Genomic DNA, 24,563 nt, shown 5'->3' with positions numbered 1-24,563 from the left:
GGGATTTCCTCCCGGACGGGGATTTGAGGCCCAAAAAGCCGGACATGTCCGGGAAAATCCGGACGTATGGTAACCCTACAGGGTACCTGAGTGGAGCAGGGCTGGGGAAAGGCTGAGGAGCTGGGGAGCTCCAGCCTGGAAAGCCCCAGGCTGCGGCCTAGTAGGAGGCCGAGGGGTACTGGGGGTTGCAGAGGGCAGCCCAGGGGTAGGCCAAGGCAGCAGGTCCAAACCCAATCTTGCCAGTGATGAGTGGCTTATACTGCAGTCTGCCCCAGGGAGCGGGGGCTAGTTAATGACTGGCAGTGGCCTTATTCTGAGGTGAGGTGGGGATAGTGGGTGGGGGTTCCCTGGGGAGGGGTGACCCTAAGACTGAGGGGTTACTGCCAAGGGGCAACACCCCAGGTACAAGGGCACCGGGGTCCAGGGAGGGACATGGGGCCAGAGGACAGGCGGATCACCAGCCTGCAGAGGGCACTCCGGAGCTGAAATGAGCTAATTCCCGGAAGAGACCAGCAGGAGGCGCCGCAGGGGTGAGTCCGCTCCTCTACAGTGCCCCAGGACTCTTTGTTGCTTTTTACAGCTCCAGACTAACATGGCTACCCCTCTGATACTTTACAAAGGAGGTGAGTGACATCACCTCCATTTCACATGTGGGGAAACTGAGGCACGGAGCGTTCAAACAGCAAGGTACTGATAGAACCAGGTCTTGGTCTTCCGGAAACAGACTCTCCCAGCTGGCCTGGCTTGTCCCACGTTCCTGGGCAGGGCAGGGAACTCTGCCTCAGTTGTTCTAAAGTCCTGGTCTGGACTATGGAAGGGATCATTCCAGGATGTTCACTTCCACCCCCAGGTCTCGATGGTGCCAGCTATTGTGGGACAGCAAATAAAGCATGAGGCAGGGAGTCAAGAGACTCTGTCGCTATCACTGCCTCACTCTGTGACCTTAGGCAAGTTCCTCCACTGATCCATGCCTCAGTTTCCCCATCTGTAAAATGGGGGTGGTGACAGCGACCTGCCTTCATAACGTGCTGCAGGATCTAGGCATGGGAAGCGCTGGATGTAATTATTAGTCTCCTACGTGGGCTGATTTTCCTCTGTATTTAAAAAAAATAAAACCGGATTGCTGAACTGATTTAAATTGAAGTTCCGAAGCAGTGACCTGGCTGCTGATCCTTGTGGCTAATGGCCTGTCTGCTGCGTCATCGGGAGCCGGTGACCTGGATGTTCCTGCTCTGGGAGCGCCACGGGCAGCCAGCCCTTGTTTAATTAAACTTTTTAAAGACCCCCTTGTAAAAATACCGCTGTGGCCTGGAGAAACGGATCCTGGGTGTGTTTGGAAGTGAAATAGTCTGACGGGTTTCAGGATAAATTATTCAGGTCCGGGTGGGGGTGGGGGTGGGAAGCTCCACACACACAGAGTCTTCTTCAGTCAGTGGTGGCAGAGAAATAGATCCATTCCGGGCAAGGATACATTCACACAGGCGGAAGCTGTTCACGCCCAGTGCCTTGCGCCTCACAATCAATGGCGGCAGCGATGTAGGATTCACAGAGCTGCGTGATCAGCATTATGAAGCTCCTCCACCCCTGTCATCACCAGGAATTGAACCCAGGATTTCTGGAGTTTGAGCCTTTGCAGGCAGCTAGAGGACTAACCCCCCTGTGGGGAGCAGTCGCAGACTCGGATCCTCTGCAGATCAGGTGCGGACGGGGACTCCGGGAGGCAGACACTGACTGCTGTGTTACAGTGGCCTGGGCTGGTGCCATCCCCACAAAACTAGAATGAGATTGACAGGTTGGAAGGAGCTGAGAAAAGAGCCACAAACTGCTCGGGGGGCTGGTTTATGGGATATTATGAGCTATCCCGTAAATGTAGGGCGGATTCCTTGGCTGGAGAGAGATCCTGGCCTCATTTGCGCTGAACTCCTGGTGTGGAATAGGAAGGGGTCGCTCTAGGTCAGCGGTTTTCAACTTTTTTTCATTTGCGGACCCCTGAAAAATGTCCCTTTGGAAATCTTTGCCCTAGTCTGCGGCCCCCCCCCAGGGGTTGTAAACCACTGCTGTAGGTTGTTAGCTGCCATCATTGGTTTTGTGTGTCATCAGGCAGGGCAGTAGAGCAGATAAGCCACAAGACGGGGGGCAGTTGACCCCGGTTCTGCCACTGCCCTGCTGTTTGGCCTTGGGTGAGTTCTTCACCTCCCAGTGTGCATATCTCAGGGGATGAGTCTGCAGATATTTGACCCCGAGCAGGGAAAGGAATGATTTAGCATGGCAGCCAACATATGGGATGAAATGGGGAGATAACATCAGGGCTGATTACCAGGAACAGCTTCCTGGCTGTGAGCTGGCGGTGGCCATGGAAGGTTCTCCCCATAGGAAGCACGGGAGTCCATCTCTTGGACAATTTACCAGCACCCTGGGCAAACCCAAACTATATGAGTGAGATCACAACCCTGGTGACGGACTCAGTGTTCTGAGATAGGCCCCAGAGACGGATGTATTAACCCAGGCAGTGCTTCTGTCCTTTCCATCGCTCCCGTTTTATAATGCCCCCGTGCTGAGTGACTGTAGTGCTGGTGGAAGGCACTGGTCTCCACAGAGCTGGTGCAGCAATGGCTCCCGTGACTGCCACGCAAGCAGCAATCAACTGATCTTTGTAGCAACCTGCCTGGAACTCGGCGGGAGGAGCACAGGTTGCAGGGGGGAAGAGTTCCGAGGCGGCACCAGGAAGTCAGTCTGTGTGCACATGGCTGGAATGCTGGCTGCAGCTGCAGCCGCTCTGTAAATAGTTCTCTTAATAAAGAGCCATTTTGTCTTCTCTTGTGATTGCCCAGCACCTGGTACATGAAACAATCATCACAACCCCCACACTGAGGGTGGGGGTGTCACCCCCCTTTTACAGATTGGGGAAACCGAGGCACAAAGCGATAAAGTGACTTGCCTAAGGTCACACAAGGAGGCTGTGGCAGCACTGGGCATGAAACCCAGGGCCCCCAACTGCCAATCCAGTATCTTAGCCACAAACTAACCCTGTCCCTCATACAGCTTCCCTCGACCTGCCTTGACTTGGAGGGAGCAGCTGGAGTTCAGCACCCACGTCTACTTCAGGCCTTGTGCTCGCTAAAGTCACCAGAGGGGAAAATACACTTAGGCTGGAAATCTGAGCTCAGGTGGGGCAGCAGCTGCTGTGCCCGGATTTTCCACATCCGGTGTTTTCCCCATGGGGTAAGCGGCTCTGTGACTTGCCCAGGGGATCCAGAGTGAGTGGGCTAGTCAGTCGGGGTCAGCCTGGTTCTCAGCCTTTCTCTGTGACCACTAGACCAGCTGGCCTCCTGGCAGCTTCCCCCTTATAAACAGCGTACGCTCCCCGCGCCATCTGCTCTCTGCCACAGACAGCTGCGTCTCCTGCCACAGTCTCCATCCTTTCCTTCCAGGTTAGGGGTGAAATTGACCCCCATGGCCTATGCACCATTATCGGCTCCAGTTTGACGCTGTGGCATTGGGCTGGCCCTCACCCGGGGTGACTCCTACTCCACGTTCATCACCCACGCAAAGCACAAAACAAATCAACGCCGGCTTGATAAAATATCCAGAAAAGTGAATTACAATGAGTGTTCCCCGGTATATCAGAGGAAGTGAAGGAATCGTGGCCTAGTGCTTAAAGCAATGGACTGAGTATTGTATTCCCGGCTCTGTCGCTGAATCACTTTGTGCCCCGAGGCAAGTCACTTTGCCACTCCGTGCCTCAGTTTACCCCTCTGTAACATGGGGAGCACACCTCTGTACTTCAGAAGGGCGATGGCAAAATGAATCTTTGTAACCTGCTTTGCTGTCCCTGCTCTCACGGTGCCGCAGAAATCGCGGATTTCAGCAGAGCCCCTCCGGATTTACACCAGTGTCACTGAGGTCAGAATCTGGCCCAGTGTGGCCTAGAAAGGCATAGCCGTGCCACTGCACGTTAGCCTAGATCCTGCATTTCTGTGGCCCAGCAGCGCCGCGGGCTTCAGTGGGGCTACTCCGGATTTACACCAGCGTCGCTGAGATAGGGCCCACCCCTTTCAATGGATGTAACCGTTCGCTGTCGGGTCAGATGACGGACTGAGCTCCAGCATGTTCACTCCCTCTGCGTCCCATCGGGGGCCCGCGTGGCTCTGCAAAGCGCTGGCACCTCAGTGATTTCCCACAAATTAGGTCTCTCTGCCTTGGGGAAGTTTACTGCCTTTAGTAGCAGCTTGTGGCTGCAGGGCCAGCGGGTAACACTCACCCAACTCCTCTGGACAAACAGAGCAGGCCTGGGGCTGAACCCTGGTGAAGGGAGGCTGGATTAACCCTTTCCTAGCAGATGCTCCCAGGGCCAGATCTTGCTTTCTGCTGCCCTGGTGCAAATCAGGAGGCAACTACGTGGAAGTGAACAGTTACATGCGGGTACAGCCACTGTAAATCCATCCATCTCCGGCACCTGTCTGGCCATAGCATTGGATCAGCTCAGTCTTTTAGCGTATGTACCCTCATGTACCCCTCCCGCATGAGGCAGGGCTGTTGGCCCAATTGCAGAGGTGGGAAACTGAGGCACAGAGAAGCTAAGTGACTTGCTTGCAGTCATGCAAGACGTCTGTGGCAGAGCAAGGGAACGGAAACAGGGCCTCCTGCTTCCTAAGCTTTCGCTGTAACCGCTGGGCCACGCTCCCGAGCCCCTGGGCTGTTTTTGTCATGAGAGGAGATGACGGCAGGCCTGGTGTAAACCAGTGCAACTCCACTGACTTGTTGCACCCTCTTGCCATGGGGTGAATCTGGCCCTGAGTTGCTCCCGTCTGGCTGCTCAGTGCTTATTCGGGAGGCGCCAGGGCTCTCTGAAAGGGGAATCAGCCGAGTACCAGTTTTATTCCACGTGTTGCCAGGTCAGTCGGGGCCGGGTCCCTTTACAGCCCTGTTGAAAGTGGGGGGCCATGAGCCAAAGGAGGCACCGTCACTGCTGATCAGATCAGGGCACTCAATAGGGATGCACTCTGCTTGGCTTGTCCCCGGCCTGCTGTTGATAATTCAATTAGGGCGGGGATTAACCAGGCATGCTGCTTAGGCTGGAGAGCAGCTGATGGCGGCTAGCTCATTGCACTGCCCTGAAACCTCCGCTCCACTGGGCATGTGGGCAGGGGTCTGATCCAGAGTTTGGCCTCACCTGCGCAGGAGCGTGCTGGCCAGGAACGGCCAGGAGCCTGCGTACCGTGTGCTTTGTATGGCAGGACACCTGGCGGCCCTGAACGAGATCAGAGCCCCGTTGTGCTAGGTGCTGCACGTGCACACAGTGAGAGAGTTCACAGCCTCACTGGACAAGACGGACAAAAGAAGCCTTCTCAGCCCTGTACTGCAGGTGGGGGAGATGAGTCCCGGCGAGCGGCTGGTCATTCGCACCCGTCGCTGCTACCCGTGATCCGCTGTGCAGCCAAACTCAGCACGCGTTCCTCTTCCCTTGTCATAGGACGTTGTGTTTGTTCTGCTCAGAATTACCTCCAATCTGGTGACATCCCACTGGTCGTAGGGTGCGTCCAGAACTGGCCACGCTATTCCAGGTGCGGCCTTACTGGGACCATCATGCGCACAGTTCCTGCTCTCTGACGTGGGACCCGGCACCGCTCCTTGTTTGACTTGCTCGGGGCTGCAGGAGATTGCCGGGGGCAGGGCCCCGGTTTCATCGCCACGGCTGCGGTAAAAGCGCGTAGGCAAACAGTTGTAAAAGAGAGGGCGCTGTAAACGGTACATAGACACACACCCCAGGTGTATCTCTTGTGTACACAGAGCCATAAAACGCTCTTCAGCACAAGCACGATCCTGCAGCGCAAACAGCCATAAAGGGGATAAGTGGCCACACGCCAGATGGCAGGTCTCCAGTAAACCTCTCGCTCTTGTGCCCCACCGTCAGGAACACGTGTGCATGTCTCACGGCTGACCCCTTCTGGACCCTGGACAAGACAGGAAGCAGAGGCCTCCATCGGGAAGACGGGCTCAAGGCCCATGCCCCTGCCTCACCCACCGTACAGAATACCCCCCGTCACACCGATCCCGAGTGGTGGCCCCTCCCCTACACCCAGCACAGAGCATCCAGCAGAAGGACTGAACAAAGCTGCAGTGAGGACCTCTGGGTCGGCCCATGAGCTGCATGCGGGCCGGGCCAGGGATCTGCAGCCCGTATGCAGCAGCAAAGGAACCTTTTCTCTGGCCGAGAGGGCACAAAATCAGTGTGAGCAAACAGCAAGTCACGCCTGCTGGCAGATGAGAGCCGGGGGGGCAGAGACAGGCTGGGTGGGCGTGAAACCGCTGCCTTGTCTACACTACATAGCGGTTGCCAGTACAGCTATGCTCCTAGCGGAGCTGTGGCTCGTACTGGAAGACGGGTGCTTTTGCAGTTTAGAGTATACCAATTTCCCAAATGACGTCAGTTACACTGGCGAAACCTACACGGGCTCTCTTCTGTCTTTTTTTTGTTGTTGTTGCTGGTGTACCTGCGTCTACGCGAGGGCACAGCTCTGCTGCTAGGGGAGAAGTGTTTCACACTCCCATGCCAGCAAAACGTGTAAGTGTGGACCAGGGTTGAGTCTGTGAGGTGGCGATGGGCCCAGCGAGGCAGGCAGGCTGTTTACCCAAGGATGGATTGAAAGGGACCCACCGGTGTTCTTACCCAGAGGCGTCCGCACCCCCCGCCTGGTGGGTCATCTCTTCCATCTTCTCGTCTTAGCTTCCTAGGGAAAAAGCCGCCCTGCCCCACGGCGTCCTCCCCGCGGTACGGCAGATCTCGCAGTGGTTGGCCCTCAGCGTGCCTCCACTGGGAGAGAGGACGGTCCAAGCCCGCTTGGATCCGGCAGAATGATGCCGTTGGAACACCTGGCCACTGGGGGCTGTCTTGAGACCATCCCAACCTATTCCCCCCGGCCGCCCCTCTGAACCAGGCCCCTCTGGGGCAGCCCGGTGCCGACCTCCAGCCTGAAGCCCATTGCTGGCGGCCGTGCTAGCAGGAGGCCGGGCTGGCTTGGAAAAGGGCTTTGCTGACAGTTTAACCGTGCGAAGCGAAACGGCTTAGAAACCCAGGTCAGTGACTCCAGATCGCCCCGGCGTCACTCCGGGTCTGTCTCCCCTGCCGAGTTAATCGAGTTATCTCCGCTCGAGGGACGCCCCTCCACTTCGCCCAGCTGGAGTGAAAGCAGAGGGCGCTGATGCGGCTGTATCCACGCTGACGCTGCACTCGCTGGTCTGTGGCACTGGGAGTGCCAGGGGTCCATCCCCTGCTTCTTAGTACTGCCTGGCCCTAGCTGCTCTCGGGATGCTTTCCCAGGGGATTGTGGGAGAACCAGCCCTGAGGAAATCCGGGGACCGGTGCCCACCCCTGCAGCGCAGACCAGAGAGGAGAGCTTTGCCCTGACTCGGGACAGCGTCGCGTTTAAAAGTCTGCGAGGGCTTAAAACTGGGAGCCGGAGCCTGACTTCGGAGGGGCGAGGGTGTGCAAAGGCCGTTCAAAGCGGGAAGTGGGTTATTAAGTCTGAGCACTAATTGGAGAGGAAGGCGGGGCTCATGGGCGAGGCACTGGGCTAGACTTGGGAGAGCCGTACCCGGGGCCAGACTTCCCAAGGGCTTTAGGCACTGAAGCTGCAGATCGGCGCCAGGTAGGATTTTCACAAGCCAAAGCTGCTAAGTGCCATTGAAACCAGTGAGCTCGGCACCCAGCTCTGTCCTATCTGTAGCTTCAGGGGCCTAAAGACCTTTGGAATCCAGCCTGCCATGGCCTCCCTGTGTGATCTCGGGCCAGTCCCTTGGTCGAGCCGTGCCTCAGTTTCCCATCTGGAGATGGGCACAACGACCTTTCCTTTGCCACTCACGTCTGTCCACACGGTAAGGCCCAGGTCCTCAGAGGTGCTTGGGCATTGCTCTGCTTAGCTTTGCACTGCCTAACCCTGGGTGGGCTGCTGCCCGGTGGAACCTCGCCCCGCGCCAGGCGCCCAGATAATCCAGACCCTAAGCCAGATCAGCCATCCAGGTCGGTCGTGCCTCAGCAGCCAAACCTCTCTTGCCCTGTCTCCCACTCCATCCCTCTGCCACGCTCCCCCTGGGTTTCCCTGCTCCCCCCTTCCCTGCTGTCTTTTGTGTGCTGCCATCTCTAGGGTTGAGTGTGACCTGAGCGGCAGCTTTGGAGACATCAGTGGTGCCTAAATCGCGGCCTTAGGTGCCAAAGGCAGGGAGCTGCCTGTCACGGACCCATAGGATTGGCGCTCCCCCCCCTGCAGCTTTGGAACAGTCTCTGGGAGGAACCCTTCCATGTGCCAGACCCACCAGGGGTCTCGCTCTTCCTCCAGGGTACATCACCCGGCTTCACCGCCTCCTTAGACTGGACCTCTGGGCCTGCAGCCCCCCTGCTTCCCACCATGAGCTCCGCTCAGCGAGTCCAAGCAAGAGAGACCCCTGACGGAGATCTGCACAGTCTTCGGGGGTTATTGCCCCTCGCCGAGCCTTCACAGGGACCACACGCAGTGTGTCCGAACAGCCGGGTCTATCCGTCAGCTGGAACGCAGCCTAGGAAGCCCTTACGTTAGCACAGAGAACTGAAGGTGAAAGCCCAGTCCAGCCTGGCCAGCCCAGAGCCCAGCCAAGCTGCAGTGACCCCCATGGTCAGTCTGTCTGTCTGCGTCTGATCCCCTTGGTCAGTTCCCAGGTGAGAGCCCCAACTCCTTCCAGCAGCCAGCTCTTATCCCCCGACCTCAGACCCCTCCAGTCCTTTGTTCTCCAGCTGGGGGATTGTGCTCAACTTCCCTGCCGAGAGATGGGGGAATCCATCTCCCTCTGGCGTTGGTTGCTACCTGTTGATGTCTGGGCAATTAGATTTTCTAGGGTCTTCTCAGTTACTCCTTTGACATGGGCACCAGGCCCAGACAGCTAGGTGACACCCATACCCTGTCTCTTAGCCTGCCCTGAGAGCAGTGCAGCTCACGGGGGAAACTGAGGCACACACAGGACTCATCAAAATAATGTAAAAAGTTCCCACTTTGTCACACCACCTAAGTTCCTGTGAGGGGCTGGGTCTAAGCTCTCCGAGGCAGGACTGTCTCTCACTATGTGGGGTCCTGCAGGGGGTCAGTCCAGGGGCTGGTACTATTTCATATTTTCAGTAATGACTTGGATAAAGGAGTGGAGAGTCTGCTTATAAAATGTGCGGATGATGCCAAGCTGGGAGGGGTTACAAGCACTTTGGAGGACCAGGTTAGAATTCAAAAACAACCTTGATGCATTGGAGGACTGGTCTGAAATCAAACAGATGAAATTCAATAAAGACAAGTGCAAAGTGCTGCACTTAGAAAGGAAAAATCAAATGCCCAGCTACAAACCGGGGAGTAAGTGGGCAGGCTGCAGTACTGCTGCGTGGCCCGCAAACTGAATCTGAGTCAACAGTGCAATTTCACCAACAACTGCACCGAGTGCAAACTCCTCCGGCCCACTTAGAGCCTTAATACGGAGTCGCTGACACTTCCCTTGGGCACGTCGTCTGTCTTGCCACCCAGGCGAGTGTAACTCTGCCATAGAGGGCCCCTTACACCAAGGATCACAGCAATGTTCAGGTTACTCCTGATCCCAAAGGACCAGTCACTTACTCCACGTCCATCGCGCTGTAGATCTCACACCAAAGCCAGTGCTTGTAGCCAATCCTATAGTAACGATATGAAAATGTTGGCTAAGCAGCTGGGGATCTTTTGCTTATGCCTAGAAACCCTTTGTCCCTCCAGAGTCCAAGCAGCAGAATGATCCTTAGTTCCTTTCCTTTGGAGTTTTTATCCCCCTCCTGGCATGTGCGCTGAGCTGCAAATTCAGCTGTGGGGAGGAGTCCACTCTCATGACTTGTCTTCACAGGGAGGAGAGTAGAACAACAATAAGAGTCTTTAGTTCTTTGGTTGATGATTCCTCAATCCAGATGTGGGGAGTTTCCAGCTGTGAGCTCCAGCCACAGCCCGTCTGGCATGGATGGGTCTCCTCCTTCGGAAGGAGCGTAACAATTTCTGTAGAAGAACAGCTCTTCCCTCTAATTAATGTCCATCTCCTGCATGGTGATTCACACAGTCCCCGAGGCTCCCAGTACAACAGCTCAGATTTTACATCACACTCCGGCTTTGTCTACACGGGCGATTGAAAGACAAAACTTTTGTTGTTCAGAGGTTTAAAAAAACACTCACGTCCCTGAAAGATAAAAGTTTTGCCCATGATAAGCACTGGTGTGAACAGCGCTTTATCTGCAGGAGAGCTCTCCTGCTGACAATACGAACGCGGCTCCTCGGCGGTGGAAGTATTTCGTCAGCAGGAGAGCTCTCTCCTGCGGACAGACAGTGGCTACGCTGCGTGCCTTTTACAGCCGTGTCACTAAAAGCTGCGTAGTGTAGCCAAAGCCTCCGGAACACAGATATTCCCCATAGGATCAATGCAGGCAGCAACTCACAAGCATTCAGTAGTCTAAACACTAGACACGTTCTTATAATTCTTATACCTACTTCATCACTATCACCCCACAAATGAGCCAGACCAGATTCCAGCTCTGTTTGTGTCCAGTGGAGACATGGGGATCTTGGCAAGAGCTGGCACCCGACCTGCCAGCATCACAGGTGTATTAACAGGAGTGGCGTATGCAAGACACAGGAGGTCATTGTCCCGCCTTACTCGGCTCTGGTGAGGCCTCAGCTGGAGAACTGTCCCCAGTTTGGGAAAGACGCGGACAAATTGCAGAGAGTCCAGAGAAGAGCAACAAAAATGATCAAAGGTTTAGAAAACCTGAGCTGGGAGGGAAGCTTAAAAAACTGGGCGTGTTTAGTCTTGAGAAAAAAAGATCGAGGAGGGACCTGATATCAGTCTTCAGATATGTTAAGGGCTGTGCTAAGCGGACAGTGATTGATAGTTCTCTATGTCCACTGAAGGGAGGACAAGAAGCAATGGGCTTAATCTGCAGCAAGGGAGATTTAGGTCAGATATTAGAAAAATCTATCTAACTCTCCGGGGAGTTAAGCTCTGGAACAGGCGTCCAAGGGAGGTTGTGGAATCCCGTCACTGGAGGTTTTTAAGACCAGGCTGGACAAACCCCTGTCAAGGCTGGTCTAGGTTTACTTGGCCCTGCCTCAGCGCAGGGGGCTGCACTTGACGACTTCTCGAGGTCCCTTCCCGCCCGACACTTCTCTGATCCTCTGTGTCTGTGCCCCACCTAGTACAATGGGGCCCCGAGCTCAGTATCCCCATGGGAACTATCCCCATGGAAACTGGCGTCCCCTCTCTTCATTTCCTTTTCCCCACGCAGGGATCAGAAGCGGATTCGAACAAAGAAAAACCCAAAGCCCAGATAATGACAAAGTCCAAATTAAAAAAACAGATTTAATTTGTTCTCTCGACTGGAGGGGAGCGGGGACAAAGCGACTCCACGTCGGAAGGCCCATGGAGGTGTCTGCGGGAGCGACTGTGCCTTGTTAATATTCACGAGCCGCACATGTGGGCCGGGAGAATGTGTCCGTAGACTGGAGCGTGCGGCTATGCGGGTATAAAAGGCGAGACAAAGGAAATAGTGATGGTTTGGGTAAATATCAGAGACCGTTTCTATTGATCTGCGTCCGGGCCTCTTTCATCTCGTTTATATCCTCAATGAGCCGCCCTTAATTGCATAAACAAACCAGATCAGACGGAGCCAGAGACAAATTGAAACTTGACATGAAAAGGAACGAATCCCACCGGCGTGTGTCTCGCCCATCCTGCCCCCCCTCAAGCGCCCTCGGGGCTCTTCCAAATGAAAAACAAAGCCGCAGCACGCGGCGTCTGGAGAGGCAGCCTGGCTTTAATCTCCCTTTGCAAATCCCGGTGTCTGGCGCTGCTGGCTGGACGGAGCAGGGGAGGGGGAGTTCACTGGGACGGTTGCGGCTACAAACTTGAGGCAGGGCGTCCCGTGCACCTCGCAATCCGTGGGTCTTGGCGCTGCAGATGAGCCCTAACCCAGCCCCAGGCTCTTTCCAGGTGGGTTTAGTGCCAGATTGAGAGCTCAGGATGCTGAAGGCAGGGCCGGCTCCAGCTTTTTTGCTGCCCCAAGCAGCGAAGTGGGGAAAACAAAATAAAGATAAAGCCGCGATCGGCGGCATGGCGGCAGCTCTACCGCGTCGCTTCATTCTTCGGCGGCAATTCGGCGGCGGGTCCTTCGCTCTGAGATGGACCGAGGGACCTGCCGCCGAATTGCCAAAGATCCAGATGTGCCGCCCCTTCCCATTGGCCGCCCCAAGCACCTGCTTCCTTTGCTGGTGCCTGGAGCCGGCCCTGGCTGAAGGACAGACCTGGGATGGGACGTGCAGCCGCAGTGCAGGCTAACCCTGCTGGCCCGCTGCCTGGGCCCAGGAGCGCTGTGCTTCTTGATGGCTGGTTCAGAGCAGGGCCACTCCGCTGAGATTTCCACGAATGGGACCAGTTGCAATGTGGATGTGACACTCTGGCACCGTGGGCGTGATTGGGGGTGACAGGGGGCGCTGTGCTGCTAGTGGTGCTGTCTCTCGGAAGAGCTGGGAAACAAGATCCCGAGCAGGGCCGCGTGGGAAGGGGGGCGGGTCTTTTCCGCAGAACGTTTGGATGAGAGAGGGGCGGAAAGTTTGTTTTCGTCAGACTTTTCAGGGGTCAAATTTCAAAGTTTTTTATCGGAAAATCGAAACTTTTTGTCTCATCGACCGACCCCAAAGAAAGTTTCAGTGGAAAGGTCTCAAGCAGGCCTGGCCCTGGCGCTCCCAGTCATTAAGCAGCCACTGGCTCCCCTCCTGAGAGGCCAGGGCCTGAGGCTGGAGCGCTGGCCGAAACCCCGGCCACTCAACTGCCCCAAACTTCCCTCGGGGCTGCATGGCGGGTGCATTGTACAGCAGCCCAGCTGCGTCTCCGCATGGCACTGCTGGGCTATGGGGGGCACTGAACGAGAGAGCTTTGGACGGCACTGGGAAATGGACCGATGGATCCTATCAAAGACTCTGAGATTGGAAGGCTGGCCCAGGGGAATCGAGGGGAAAGGCACCCTGTGGACGCAGCGTTCTGCAGGTAGGGACGGCCGCCTCGCTTCATTGAGTGTATCCAGGTCTTTCCCGTTCCCAAACACTGTTTGATGGGGCCAGTCGCCCGCCGGGGAGGTTTGGCACACGGAGAAGCAGGCTTGTCGGGGAGGAGGGGGGGTTGGCGAAGAAGCTGGCGTTTGGGAGGCAGTGGCACATTCAGAGATTAATACCTTATGTGGAGAGAGCAACTTTTAGCCCAGAAGATCGCCAAACTTCAGAATTGCATCACCCAGCACCACAAGGCAACTGCCTCTGGGGTGAAATGTGGCAGCTGTTTCCACAGCAGGTTCGCATGGGAAGGGAAGGAAAACACCTGACCAAAGGAATGTAATTAATGACAGGCGGGCCAACCCTGCTGCAGAGCCCTAGACAAGACAAAGGGTGTGGGGGGAAACTGAGGCACGGAGAGGCAAGAGACTTGGCCAAGGTCACCTGGTGGGTCAGTGGCAGATTTAGGAATCGCACCCAGGTGTCCTGAGGCCTAGCTGAGGGCTCTGGTCCCCATGACACACAGCTCCTTTGAGTCCTTTAAGGTGGGGCACGACTCTCCCTGTGTCTGTGCAGCGCCGAGCACAACGGGCCCCGATTTCGTCAGCGCTATCGTACTTCACATAATGATAGGAGCGCCGGCTTGAGAGCCTGGACGCTGGAGCCCTCAGCCCACGGAGCTGGCGGACTCACCTCTAACATGGGGGCAGTTCAGTCTGCACGGCCCACTCAATCCTTGGCTGCAGGGCCTATTGGGAGGCTGTATTTTGTGCTATCCACCAGGGACCCCTTCAATCAATTTCACCCCAGCTACCGACTAGCCACCTGATGGTAGCGACCCTTGGGAGCCAGGCCGGCCTGGCCCCCGGCCGCTAGATGGGACGGGCTCTTGAATCCTATCACCAGTCCCCTGGGCAGCCAGCCCCTCTAGGAAGGGGCTGGATCGTCCCTCCGGGCTACTCACCAGGAGAGGGGTAACAGCCGCAGGTGATCAGTGCAGACCCGCGTTAAAGCCCCAGTCCTGCATGCATTCCAGCGATGGCCACAGCCGGTCTGGGCGCGACCTGGAGCTGCATACGGCCTTGAGTCCCCACAGCCAACCCGCTGCCCGAATGCTCCATCCCGGCTTTTCCAGGCAGGGTTTTTTTGCTAGCTCCAGGCAGACACCCCACCCGGCCAGCTGCAGCCAATGAACCTGCTGCCCTTGGCTTGCCTAGCAGCCGGTCTCCATGCAGTGACCATCTCCTGCTGACCTGGGAGATAACAGGCTCTAGGGGTGGCTGGGGACAGACCCAGGCTGGAGAGAGGAGAGGGAGGGCAGAAACGCCCTTCCCTGCTAAAAACCATTGTGAAGCAGCGAGACGTGGCTCCCCTCGATCTCAGGACAGCTGTGTGTGTGCCATGAACGACACTCAGCTCTGCCAAGCCCAGGGGAGCCCCCTGCAGGCGGGACCGCTCTTGGCACCCCTGGCTGCCTGTTAGAGTCAGGGCTTGCAGGCGTCTGCTGCTCGCTGGGCACAAATTGCGCCTCCCATCTCGTTCAAAACACGGGGGAAGCGGGGATCAGAGGGCAGAGATCAGAGAGTGGAGGTTGTGTGGGGATCTGAACCAGGGACCCCAGTAGCCACAGGTGGTATCAGCTGTGTGAGCCAAGGGAGAGTCTGCATAGGGAACGAAGCGCGGTGATAGCCATGTCCGCATGTCTCCAGTCGCTGGAGGGGGGCCCGTCCTGTCCCTGGACGCAAGCAGATGGCCTCGCAGGGCGGCCTCTCCCCTGCCAAGCAGACAGGGAGGTGCCCTCGGAACGCTCCCCCGGGCCTCCCCTCCCTGCTCACAGCCCAGGGCTGGAAAGGCGGCCGTGCGTGAAGCCGCTGGGGGGCCGGAAGGGGCTGGCGACGGCGGATCGCTATCTGGCTCAGCGTGACTGGCAGGTGCCAGTCATGAGCCCACGCGCGAGCGTCTGGGCCATGGGAAGGGGAGGGCAGGCAGAATGACGGGGCGTGATCGGGGAGCCATCCCAAAACACACCCCGACGCCTCTGCCAATCCACAGCCCGCCTGTCCACACCTCCTCACAGTCCCATGCACGCATCCGCCCGAGCGCAGGGGCACTCTCCTGGCCAGACACACCCAGGCGTCCATGCGTGCTCACAATCTCCTAGCCACACGTGCTGCAGGACATGTGTGTGAGAGAGACGGGGCCAGCTCCTAGTTTTAAAATGCGAAGGAATGAAATCAAAGCGTGGCTGGGTCGAGACAGAATAAAAATCTCCCTTTGGCTGCACCACCTGGGAGGTCTCTCACCTCCGTGGGGAGGTGCCTGGGCTTTCAGAGCAGACAGGCCCAGGTTCTCCACCCAGCTTTCTGTGTAGGGTTACAGGTACACTTGTCTCCAGCCCAGAGCTCACTCAGCCAGCAGAAGCTGCGTGCACCAGCAGCTGGCAGGATTTGGCTCAGTCATTTAAAACGCCCCCCCCAGACTCCGCCTGCTTACTCTGCTCATTTCAATGCACTTGCACAACAACAGTTGGGGCCAATCTGGGGGATCAGCCTGGCCCGTTGGAGGGCTGCACACTTCTCACGCACGAGGATTCGGGACCCAGGCGCCGCCTGGTGCTACAACTGCTCGTCGAAAGCTGGAGCTGGCAGTCGGGGTGTGATAAACAGCAGCTTGCCAAGCTGACGGGAGGCGGATTATTGTGACAATTGCGTTTGTATTTCAGCAGTCCCTGGAGACGGCAGCAGAGAGCGGGGTGCTGCTTGTGGTACCGGCACAGAGGGTCGGTGCATTGTGAACCCAGGTTTGGGGTTTCCAAGCCATCCGTGAGCGTCCACACTGCCTTGTAAACCTGGGCTTACGAAGGCTGGAGCCGGGTCTCCCGGCCGTGCTAACGCGGCCGCACTGCGCTGCGCAGACCTTCTGACTCGGAGCTGGTCCACGCTGCAAAATGCCAGGGCTTGGACCCCAGTGCCAGCGGCTCAGAGCCACAGAAAAGGCAGCCGGCGTGTTGGTTTTTGTTTTAACCGGGGCAAAACCAATGGCTTTTTCTCAGGGACGGTGGAGCTGTTTTGGCTGAAATTTCCCAGCCAGGTTCCGCCGGAGGCAGCCCCCCGGCGTGGAACGTTTCAGCCCGAGCGGTTTAAGTGTGGCCAAGTCAGAAGCAACCGAAAACAGAGTCTTGAACGGCAAGCGGCAAGTGACCTTAATACCCACCAGGTGGGTGGAGTAACTCGGCTGATTTCAATGGGGTTACTCCGGAGTCACCCCCGTGTCATGGAGATCGCACATGCAATCGCATCCACACCCCAACGGCGCCACCTCCTGGCAGCCCCATGCTCCCGTCCCCCCCAATCCCCCAGCGGTGCACACGTTCCTCCTATTCTCAGCAGCTTGGGCAGGAGGCTGAGTCGCTCCGTGTCCCAGGGACGTACGCAAAAGCCTGACCAAGGCCCAGACTTGGGTGTCATGATGGCCGGGGTGGGGGGAGGGGGGAGTTAGCCCTGCAGCCGTGGCCTGGCGCCAGTCACTTATTCCTGGACAGGAAGAGATGGAGTTTGGGGGCTGGACTGCAGGGAAGGAGAAGGGGCTCAAAGCCGGGTTTCTGCTAGCTCCAGACTGCACTGAGCATGGCCTGGCTGGGGATTTCAGTCACTGCTCCAGCCAGAGCTGGTGCAAAGCCAGGTGGGGGGAGAGGGGCATATTAACCCCTTCCCTGCTGCGCCTCGCCTCCCCTCCCCCAGGTGCTGCGCAGCCATGGGCCCTGCCAGTGCCCCTTTCCACCAGGCGTGGATCTCGGACCGGGTTCTGCGGGGGCAAGCCCCTCCCAACGGAGCTGGGGCTGCTGCTCCTTGGATCCCGGGGGCCCCACCCAGCTGCCAGGGAGCGACACAGCAACCAGACGCTGGAGCTCAGAGGAGCTTCATTCGCTGGCGCTGGTGACATTTGCAAATGCCTGCGGCTGCTGTGGTGTGTGCAGACGACTCGGAGACGGCCTGGAGGGAGTGGAATTGTCAGGGCTGGGATGTATCCCTTCCCGTACAGCGACCCCAGCCCAGGGAGTGGGAGCCTGGCCCACATGGGGCATGAGGAAGGGGGCTGCTACGGACTAGGGACCGAGCGGCGATGCAGCAGTTCTGCAGAAAAGGACCTAGGGGTCACAGTGGACGAGAAGCTGGATATGAGTCAACAGTGTGCCCTTGTTGCCAAGAAGGCTAACGGCACATTGGGCTGTATAAGTAGGGGAATTGCCAGCAGATCGAGGGATGTGATCGGTCCCCTTTATTCGACATTGGTGAGGCCTCATCTGGAGTACTGTGTCCAGTTTTGGGCCCCACACGACAAGAAGGGATGTGGAAAAATTGGAAAGAGTCCAATGGAGGGCAACAAAAATGAGAAGGGGGCTGGAACACATGACTTATGAGGAGAGGCTGAGGGAACTGGGATTGTTTAGTCTGCAGAAGAGAAGAATGAGGGGGGATTTGATAGCTGCTTTCAACTACCTGAAGGGGGGTTCCAAAGAGGATGGAGCTCGGCTGTTCTCAGTGGTAGCAGATGACAGAACAAGGAGCAATGGTCTCAAGTTGCAGTGGGGGAGGTCTAGGTTGGATATTAGGAAACACTATTTCACTAGGAGGGTGGTGAAGCACTGGAATGGGTTACCTAGGGAGGTGGTGGAATCTCCATCCTTAGAGGTTTTTAAGGCCTGGCTTGACAAAGCCCTGGCTGGGATGATTTAGTTGGGATTGGTCCTGCTTTGAGAAAGGGATTGGACTAGATACCTCCTGAGGTCTCTTCCAACCCTAATCTTCTATGATTCTATGATTCTGTCTGCCAGCTGGGGCCAGGGCACTAGAGGCAAATCGAAAGCCTGGACTTGGGGGAACGTTCCAGTCCCTATGTGAACTTCCTGGACTGTCCCCTAGGTCTGACCTGTTTCCCGTTTAGGGGCCAGACTTACGCAGTGTGTGGGGTCCTGCATATTACACACCATCACACTCCTATACAAAGACACAGACACACCTGCACCCTCACACGACCCCACAGCCAAGCACAAGGAGTCCGACCCAGAGGTCTGCATCCATACGCAGTCACCTGTGGGGTGTGCCCAGGCACCAGTGTGCCCAGCAGCAGACACGCATACAATGGCTACAACCTCTGCTTCCCCCACCCCACTGGCTCGCATCAAGCGCAGCAGAACCAATTTCCTTTCCCGCTTTGCAACAATGATTCCCAGAGCCACCTTCAGAAGGATTTTAAAACAAGCCACTAAAGAGACCAGCACAGCCCCCACATTCTCCCCAACTGGCTCTTCAAACTATTGCTCAATGTGATTCCCCCAGCCCCCGGGCCTTTCCCGAGAATGACTCAAGAGCATAGTTTGAAAAACCCCAATTCTTTTTTTGCGGAAAATCCTGAAAAAATTCCTTTAAAAAACCAATAACCCCCCTACCTGCGCCCTCCCCCAAAACCCCCACTTTTAAAAGCACATTTTCAGTTTGGGAAAATCAAACATTTAACCTTTTTTTTCCCGTTTTCTGTTTCCGGTTCTTCATAGGGGGTAAAAATAGACCATTTAGAGCAAACTGACAAAGTGCTGGGAAAATGTTCGTTCTGGTCTGGCAGTGGGTGGTCTTAGCACCGCCTGCGACTAATTAGCTGCATCCCAGGGGGTGGGTCTGAGGCTGGAGACCAGTGGAGAGACTGCAGATCACCCGGGCCTTAGCTAACAGGCCAACCCGCAGCATAGCTGAGCGAGACAGAGACAGAGATGAGACCTGTATATACCACCCTCCGGGAGGCCCTGCTTGAGACCCAGATCTGCTGGGAGCAGCTGGGCAATTCCCGAAAACCCTAAATAAAGGGAAAGGCTCTTGTTAATCTGTCTGATTTACGCTGGACTGGTTTGGTTCTTGAGGAATAAACCCATCGCTCAAGAAAGGCACCAAAATTCCTCAGCTGTTGGGAGCTTTCTTCCCTGCCCAGGCTGGTGAGATGGCCCCAGTGGCCGAGGAGCCATTTTCCCTGGGCAAACATTTTGATGACAAAGTTTCCACCAGGGAAAGGCAGCGTGATCTGTGGCCCTGTCATAACTATAAAGGGAAGGGTAACAGCCCTCCTGTGTACAATACTATAAAATCCCTCCTGGCCAGAGACTCCAAAATCCTTTTACCTGTAAAGGGTTAAGAAGCTCAGGTAACCTGGCTGACACCTGACCCAAAGGACCAATAAGGGGACAAGATACTTTCAAATCTTGGTGGGGGGAAGGCTTTTGTTTGTGCTCTTTGTTTTGGGGGGAGTTCGCTCTTGGGACTAAGAGGGACCAGACATCAATCCAGGTTCTCCAAATCTTTCTGAACAAGTCTCTCATATTTCAAACTTGTAAGTAAACAGCCAGGCAAGGCGTGTTAGTTTTATCTTTGTTTTCTCAACTTGTAAATGTACCTTTTGCTAGGGTGTTTACCTCTGTTTGCTGTAACTTTGAACCTAAGGCTAGAGGGGGGTCCTCTGGGCTCTTTAAGTTTGATTACCCTGTAAAGTTATTTTCCATCCTGATTTTACAGAGATGATTTTTACCTTTTTCTTTAATTAAAAGCCTTCTTTTTAAGAACCCGATTGATTTTCCTGTTTTTTAGACCCAAGGGGGTTGGATCTTGATCCACCAGGAGTTGGTGGGAGAGAGGAGGGGGGATGGTTAATTTCTCCTTGTTTTAAGATCCAAGGGGTTTTGATCTGTATTCACCAGGGAATTGGTGAAGAGTCTCTCAAGGCTACCCAGGGAAGGGAATTAGCACATTGGGAGTGGTGGCAGCGGACCAGATCTAAGCTGGTAGTTAAGCTTAGAAGTTTTCATGCAGGCCCCCACATCTGTACCCTAAAGTTCAGAGTGGGGAAGGAGCCTTGACAGGCCCCCTGCTGGGATCGCAGTACAGAGCATTTGACCAATTCCAAGCCAGCGGGGGCAAGCCAGAGCCATCCCTGCCCGACGGCTGGCTGGACACCTACATGACACAAGTTGGTGCTACCCCCCTTGGGAACAGGGTGTTCCCACCATCCAGCAGCTCAACTGGAGTTAACTGGAGCTCCTGGTGGAGGGTCCCAGCAGAGGCTCGACCGGTGACTGGGCTCCAGGGACTGAAATACCGAGCGGGTCCTCCCAGTCAGCGCTGGACAGGCTGGCGGAGGGTGAGTATCAGCCACGCGTGTCCTGGCGCTTCTCCTGCCCGGGAAGGAACCAGAGCACATCCTTGTCCCAGGCTGCCAATCCAGCGTCCTTCACCAGTGCGACAGCTGCCTGTATAGACATTAGCCGGAGACGGTCATCAATCAACGTGGAAAGCCGCGATCTCTGTCTCCGGGCCGGTAAGCAGCAACCAAGCACTGGGCGTGATGGATCTCAGGGGTTGCTAACACAGACAGGTCTGTTCAGACATGGATCGTGTCATCAGCATTCCTGCAGGTGGGGACAGTACTGCCTGCGGCAGGTAGCCCTTTAAATAGCACTGCCGTAAGAGCCACACCTGGGCCGCTCAGCTGCTAACTTTCTAGTCCTCCTTGCCTGCAGAGGGCACCCTCCCTCCCCACATTCCTCCACAGAGACTGTCTGCCAAAGGTGACCCAAGCATGTGCTGCCCCTAGTGGGAAGGATGAATTACTGCATGCTAAACGAATTTCCTTGCCCTGTCGGCTCTTACATATTGTAACAATACCGTGGTTGCCTTTGACCCGGTTCACGCAAGGATCAGAGATGCAGTCTCCTTGCAGGAAAAAATATCCTACAGCCCAGGGAGATTTCGGAGGGGCAGGTCACCCCTTAGACGAGCATATGGATTTTTCTTTTCTATGTTAAAAGAAATAAGTCATATTTCATTTCATCCCAAAGACTCTATCTTCACAACCAGGGGAGAGAGGCTGTCAGATTCCAGAACAAAGGAGATGCCCATTGCTAGAGGATTGCTGACTACGTTTCTCTCTGTGTGATTAATGAGGAAATTGCTCCTGGACATCCACTGGGGACCAGCATGTAAATCTGGAACAGGATTTTGACCTAGCACAGACATTCACTGTTGCTCCGTGGACGAGAGTTTGACCACATGAACACGGTCACATGCGCTCCTCCAAACCAGTTTAGATGAGCCAGCTTTAAAGCAGACCAGACTGTGACAGGCAGGGCACAGATCCAGTGTGGATGGAGTGGTTCATCCGGGAAGAGCCACTCTGAGCCTGGGCTGTCACTCCGGTTTGAGCCCAAGCCCCTTTTCTGTCCACACACGAATCAGTCTGACTCGGGCCAGCAAGCGCTCTGGATGCTGGTCCTAGGATCCTGCTGAGGGCGTGGGTCAGAGTCTACGGTTCTGTGGCCCGCTGAGAGCTGAGGCCAGATGACAGGACTCGGATCTGGCTCTCTGACAGCCCAGCGTTTGGGGATTGTAACATGCTGCTAGGAGACAGCCGGAGCTGCAGGCCCCGGTGTTACATCTCTGCCTTAGTGCGAGAGAACTTCGCTAAGATATGACTGTGGGTCAGCTCCCTGCCACGCCAGCCTGTCTTCCTCCCCAGCAAACTGGTCCAGACTGCGGCACCGGCAGACCAGGCCATGCTAGAGTGTATTCGGGTCGATTCGCTTGTGTGTTAGTATAGCTCAAAGTACCGGTGAGCTGTATAAGAGTGTATGGGGTGAGTGAACTTCATGAAAACGAATGGGACGTTACTTGTGCTGTTTTCACGTCTCTGTTCCTGTTAGAATGCAATACCGAACATTTACGTTGTGTGTACCCTGTGACTAAGCAACCTTTCCAAGACATCTTGGGAAATGCTAATGAAGGACTTTAACAGCAAATGCTGATTTCAAAGCAAGTGGCCATTATGTGTGATGGTCGGAGGTCAAAAGATTAAGTGCCCTCCTCACTCCCCGTCATCAGAGGAAAAGCCCAGTGGGTAAAGAGACTGTCAGCTCGCCTTCTCTCAGAAGAAGATACAAGAATGGATTCAAAGAAAGATCCTTCCTCTCTGGACTGTCTGGACTCTTACAAGGAGAGGTACCAGATGCAAAGCAGAGATCCCCAGAGACCATCTGGGTACCCTGAAAAGACTTTGGGGAACTGGCAGTTTATTACATCACTGCCACCATTTGGAATTACAAACTACGACTCACCTGTGTGTACGTTTTCCCTGCTTTAACCTCTCAATAATTCTCAATCTTTTTTCTTAGCTAATACAGCTTTAGTTAGTTTACTGTAGGTTTATTTGCCTGCTAGTGTTGTCTTTGGTGTCAGATCTGGAGTACCAGTTGATCTGGGGTAAGTGATGGTCTTTTGGGGGCTGGGAGAAACTTGAGGTGGTATGATTTTTGGTGTGAATGACCTGCTATAACGAAGTCCAGTTTGTCTGGGTGTCTAAGGGGACTTTCTGCGACTCCGTGGTAAGCCTGGTAGAGTGACCCAAGAGTTCACATTTGTTTCTGGCTTGGTGCAATCTAATTACAGAGCACACCGCCAGTTAGGGGCGCCTGCCCTGTGTTCTGACAGTCTGCCCTGAGGTCGGCACTCCCAGTCGCGAGCCGCTCCAGGCAGCGTGACAGAGACGCTACCTGCCTTAACCACGCCTAGCAGAGACATGCAGGGACCTAAGCTGCTCAGAGATGTCTCTCTGCAATGCACAGCCTCTGTCATTCTGCATTCGCAGACAATCTTACGTTTGTTGCTCCTTTAGGAGTCACGGCACTGCCGCTGATTAATTTAACTGCTGTTTGACAAACACTCTTATTTCCCAGCAGGAGTGGGGTTATACTAAAAGCGAAACACGTTTATTAAACAAAAAGCCTCTGGGTTAGGTGATGCCAAGTATAAGAAGTGACGACAGGAAGGGTTACAAGCAAAGAAAAGTAAAGCCTGCTTCTAAGACTAAAACCCCAGTGTAATCAGCTTGAGTTCTTGGTCAAGATGGTTTCCCAGCTTCCAGCGCCTTCTCCAGCGTGACTGGCTTTTCCAGCCAGGATCCATCCTTCCCGCCTCAAAATCCTGCTTTCTTCGTGTTCCCGCAAGAGAGGGATCACACAAATGTCTTTTTGCCCCCTTATATCACCACGGAGTCTCTGTATCAAGAGCCAGGAAGGCTTCCTGCTGTTGTTTGCTTCCTGGAAACGTCCTATGCCCCCTGCCGATTCGTATGTAAATGGGGCTTCCAGTGTTTTGATTCCACCCTGCTTAATTTGCACCGGAGACAGATCTGCCTGCCCTCCTGTCTCCCTTTGGTTGGTCACAGACTTTAAAGCATAATATCAGTGTAGGGTTCATACAGACATTTTGCAGTGAGACAGATCACCAGCGTATCACCTGCCTCCAGAAAAGCCCTCACTCTATCCACTGTGATAGTACAGGAGTATTGGATACAATCAGTTGATACAAGTGGGAATGGGTTACCTAGGGAGGTGGTGGAATCTCCTTCCTTAGAGGTTTTTAAGGTCAGGCTTGATAAAGCCCTGGCTGGGATGATTTAGTTGGGAATTGGTCCTGCTTTGAGCAGGGGGTTGGACTAGATGACCTCCTGAGGCCCCTTCCAAACCTGATATTCTATGATTCTATGAAGTGCTCGTTGGCTGGGGTTCAGGCCCCCTGCTTTTCCCCTGGCGTGTTTGGCCCTGATTGTCCCAGGGATGCTCAGCTCCGGTGCCTGGGCCACGCCCACGGTCGAAATTCAAATCTGGGTTTGTGGATGAATTTCAGCCCCAAGCAGGGCAAGGTTCAGCCTTGGTGATGCGTTTGGCCCCGTCTCTAGTGCTCGGGTCTGAGACTAAACTTGTTAACCCAATTCTGGCCAGAGAAGCATGTACCATTGGCTTAAGTGGAGTGCCACCCACTCGCCCCGCTCGGCCCTGGGCTCCCGGTGGCTCAGGTGCTAGCTCTGAGCACTCTGGCACTGCCAAGGGTGCCAGTCAGAGTGCCTGTCTCCCAGGCTGTCTCCATCCCATCCCATCCCTGGTGGCTAGGGAAGCCTGTGCCTGATTCTCCAGCAGCTCTCCTTGGAGCACCGTCTGTGCCCCGGGTTGGCTCAGAGCTGTGCCTTCTGCTCTTGTGCTTCCAGGGATGCCGTCCTCAAGCAGAAGCAGGTGGGATGCAATGGGCTGCCCCAGTCAGAGCTCCAGGGCAAACCGATGGACAGCCTGGCAGCACCTTTGCCTCCTGATAAACAAGGTAGGAAGAGGCCGGGGCAGGATAACGTGCGGGGGGGGGGGGGGTAGAGCAGGAGTTCTTGTGTTTCATCCTCTGCATTTCTGATGGACTAGTGCTCAGTTACTGCAGTGACACGTGCAGGGCACAGATAGATCAATCAGCAGCTCTGTTGTAGGGTACGTGGGAGAGACAGACCACGAAGCACATGGGATAGATCGATGGATGGAGAGGAGGGGACATGGGATGGATGGATGGAGAGAGGTGTACATGGGGTGGATGGATGGATGGATGGAGAGTGGACTTCATGGGATGGAGGGAGGGATGGAGA

At 55.4% G+C, this 24,563-nt stretch overlaps 1 protein-coding gene across 1 annotated transcript in view; it reads left to right on the top strand.

Moving 5' to 3' along the window:
* PDE2A (phosphodiesterase 2A) overlaps positions 1–24,563 on the top strand; it is a 378,660-nt gene that overhangs the window by 287,047 nt on the left and 67,050 nt on the right. The window contains exons 6-8 of the mRNA XM_026658352.2: positions 6,003–6,042; positions 10,967–10,980; positions 24,147–24,256. Coding sequence (XP_026514137.1) covers positions 6,003–6,042; positions 10,967–10,980; positions 24,147–24,256 — 164 coding nt within the window. The remainder of the gene's footprint in view (positions 1–6,002; positions 6,043–10,966; positions 10,981–24,146; positions 24,257–24,563) is intronic.

This window comes from Terrapene carolina, unplaced genomic scaffold, assembly GCF_002925995.2.
Source record: "Terrapene carolina triunguis isolate 2854851 unplaced genomic scaffold, T_m_triunguis-2.0 Scaffold430, whole genome shotgun sequence".
Classification (NCBI taxonomy): domain Eukaryota; kingdom Metazoa; phylum Chordata; order Testudines; family Emydidae; genus Terrapene; species Terrapene triunguis.
The sequence above is the reverse complement of the archived record's forward strand: the minus strand, read 5'-3'. Positions and strand labels throughout refer to the sequence as shown.